Raw genomic sequence first — 3,168 nt, 5'->3', positions numbered from 1 at the left:
CGAATGATTTGCTCGGTCTCGATTCTCGGAACCAACTGAAAAAATCAAATGAAAAATTAGTAATTACTAATTTTGGTAGTAGTTACTCGAATTGTAAATAAGTAAAATTAATGAAATAACTACTAATAGTAATATTATACTCGAGTATTTTTATTCTACTTATCTAGTAATCTCTTCACAGTATTTACTATTTTCGTTCAGTTATAAGAACACGAAAATAATAATCCAATTACGGACTACATTATCTCAATGCATATATACATTTTAAATAATTATAAAAGTATAAAACTGAAATAGTTTCATAGAAAATAGTAAATACTAAATACTCTTATCTGTTCTGGAATTCTTGGTCGTTGTCATTGTGTTATAGACGTTATAGTCTTTATTCATAACTTATAAGTATACTGGGTGTATAATTATTTCATACATTCACGATTCACTACACATATTAACTATTTGAATGATGGAATAATTTATATTTGGACTTATTTTATTACACTCGCAGATATTTATTATTATTATATTATTTTATTTTATAATATGGACGTGGTGTTGCACAACCACAACGTAGTAGTACACGAAACGTCATAATATTATTTGGTTTTATACTTTTATCGAAATAAATTCCGTATTAAATAAGTAATTTACTGTACTAGTACAATATTTAAAAGCTTATATAATAATATATTTTTGCACAAACTCGAGTTTTTTAAAATGCGACCAGGAAATAAGCAACGTTCGATAGTGTGGGAGCATTTTAAAAAAAATAGTGACAAAACGACGGTAACTTGCCAAGTCGAAAATCGTAAGAAGGACTTAAAGTTTTATGGAAATACAACCAATTTAAAAGGTAGATACAACAATATAAAATATTATATTATATTATTTAGTTATACATATTTTCCTAATTCGTAATTCCTACTATATATTTACCTATATTATATTTTTTAACAAACTATTATTTTTTTAATTTTATTATTTTTTTAAAAGAGCACTTAAAACGAAAACATCCAACGCTTATTGCTATTCCTGTGTCTACAACAGACGATCCAGATTCTGATCTACAAAATATCGAGACCATTGACAATTTGTCAAATGTTCAATCTCCTTCGACAAGTACACATATTATACAAAGCCAATCTTTAACTTTTCCTCCAGCTAAACGCTCGCGTCAACTAAAATTATTCGGTTCAACTAAACATACTGAACTTACTATTACGGAAAAAAATAATATTGATAAGTCTTTAATTAAAATGATCACGGCTGACTATCAGCCCTTATCAATAGTCGAAAATGTTGGGTTTTTAGAGTACACAAAACAATTACAACCACTTTACACTCCTCCAAGTAGGAAATTATTAAGTACAAAGTTACTGCCTGATCAGTATAACATAATTGTTTCTAAGCTCAAATCTATGTTAAACAACGTAAATGATGTATCTGTAACAACAGATATGTGGACATCTGATTCCACAAAATCCTATATTACTGTTACTTGCCATTTTATTTACAACGATAATTTATACTCGCCAGTTATTGCTACCAGAGAAGTATGCGATAGTCATACCGGAGAAAATATTGCTTCCGCACTATCATATATATTTAATGAATGGAATATAACTCACAAAATAGTTACAATAGTGTCTGACAGTGGAGCAAATATAAAAAATGCTATTAATGAACATCTGAAAAAATATCACCACCCATGTGTAGCTCATACCTTAAACCTAAGTGTTAATGATGCCATAAATAAAAACACAGAACTTCTCCAGGTATTAAAAACATGTCGAGCTATAGTGGGTCACTTTAAACACAGTAGTTCTGCAACTGAGAAATTACGTGAATTTCAAAAACAGATGGGCCTCCCTGAGTTGAAAGTTAAACAGGATGTGAGCACTAGGTGGAATTCATGTTTAATTATGATTGAAAGGCTCATTGAAATAAAAAATCCAATATCTGCTGCAATGTCGTCTCTCCGACGGGCTCCAAATTGTTTGACTGCGACAGAATGGGATTTAATAGCAGATTGTGCTCCAATTTTAAAACCATTTGAACATATGACGTCAGAGTTGTCCGGAGAAAAATATCCAACATTGTCCTTGGTAATACCACTAATAAGAGGTCTTCAATACACAGTCAAAAATATAAAACCAGATACTCATGCAGGTATATTGCTACAAAATACATTATTAGATGTAGTAGCGAGGCGTTTAGGATCTCTAGAAAAAAATAGTATAGTAGCAAAATCGACTTTCTTAGATCCGAGACTTAAAAAAACTGCATTTGGACTTGCTGATAATGCAGGCAATACTGAAAAATGGATAATAGAAGAACTTACTTCGAATATACACATATTAATAACGACCGCGACGATGAAAACATTAGAAACAATATAAGTGAAACACCATCATCTCCAATTGTAACACGCGAATCCTCAAATTCTTTGTTGGAACATTTCGACAGTAAATTATCTCAAGTAAGAAGTGTTATTCGCCCTGATATTAGTGCAACATTAATGGTTCGTCAATATCTAGAGTTACCTCATTTGCAACGTGGAAAAAATTGCTTAGATTTTTGGAAGCAACATAAACATACTTTTCCTGAGTTATACAAACTGCAACTAAAATATTTATGTATTCCTGCAACTTCGGTTCCAAGCGAGAGAGTATTTTCCAAAGCTGGATTGTTAACCAATACGCGAAGAAATAGGCTGTCACCAAAAAATTTAGACTATATAATATTTTTAAATAGTAACTTAAATATGTTGTAAAATTCTCAATCAGTTTTAATTATTATTTTTATTTTTAAGTTTTGAACAGTAGTTTGTTATAAGCCTAACACAATGAAATATGAATCGTCAATTGTTTTATTTTAAAAAGTATTTTGTTTTTATATTATAATTTATAATAATAAATGTAAAGTGTTATTTCAATTAAAAATATTGCTATGAATTTTTATTAATAAGTTGATTATTGATTGATTATTAATTATTATATATTAGTTCATGATAATATTTCGATTATTTTAATCGGGTGAATATCACGACTAAATAATATTTCGATTATTTTAATCGAGTGAATATCTCGATTATAGTAATATCTCGATTACTAATTACTCGATTATCGAAATCATTCGATTATTCCCATCACTAGCTCCAGATAGCTCACT

The 3,168-nt window shown here is 29.3% G+C and overlaps 1 protein-coding gene across 1 annotated transcript; it reads left to right on the top strand.

The window, feature by feature from the left end:
* Positions 1-714: 714 nt before the first annotated feature.
* LOC100568892 (zinc finger BED domain-containing protein 1-like) lies at positions 715-2,396 on the top strand. The gene is made up of 2 exons (XM_008183011.1): positions 715-850; positions 991-2,396. Exons 1-2 carry the CDS (start codon positions 715-717, stop codon positions 2,394-2,396), a joined length of 1,542 nt encoding a protein of 513 aa, XP_008181233.1.
* Positions 2,397-3,168: the final 772 nt, after the last annotated feature.

Source organism: Acyrthosiphon pisum, chromosome X (assembly GCF_005508785.2).
Source record: "Acyrthosiphon pisum isolate AL4f chromosome X, pea_aphid_22Mar2018_4r6ur, whole genome shotgun sequence".
NCBI classification, from domain to species: Eukaryota; Metazoa; Arthropoda; class Insecta; order Hemiptera; family Aphididae; genus Acyrthosiphon; species Acyrthosiphon pisum.
Note: the sequence above shows the minus strand (reverse complement) of the source record. Positions and strands in the feature narration are given on the sequence as shown.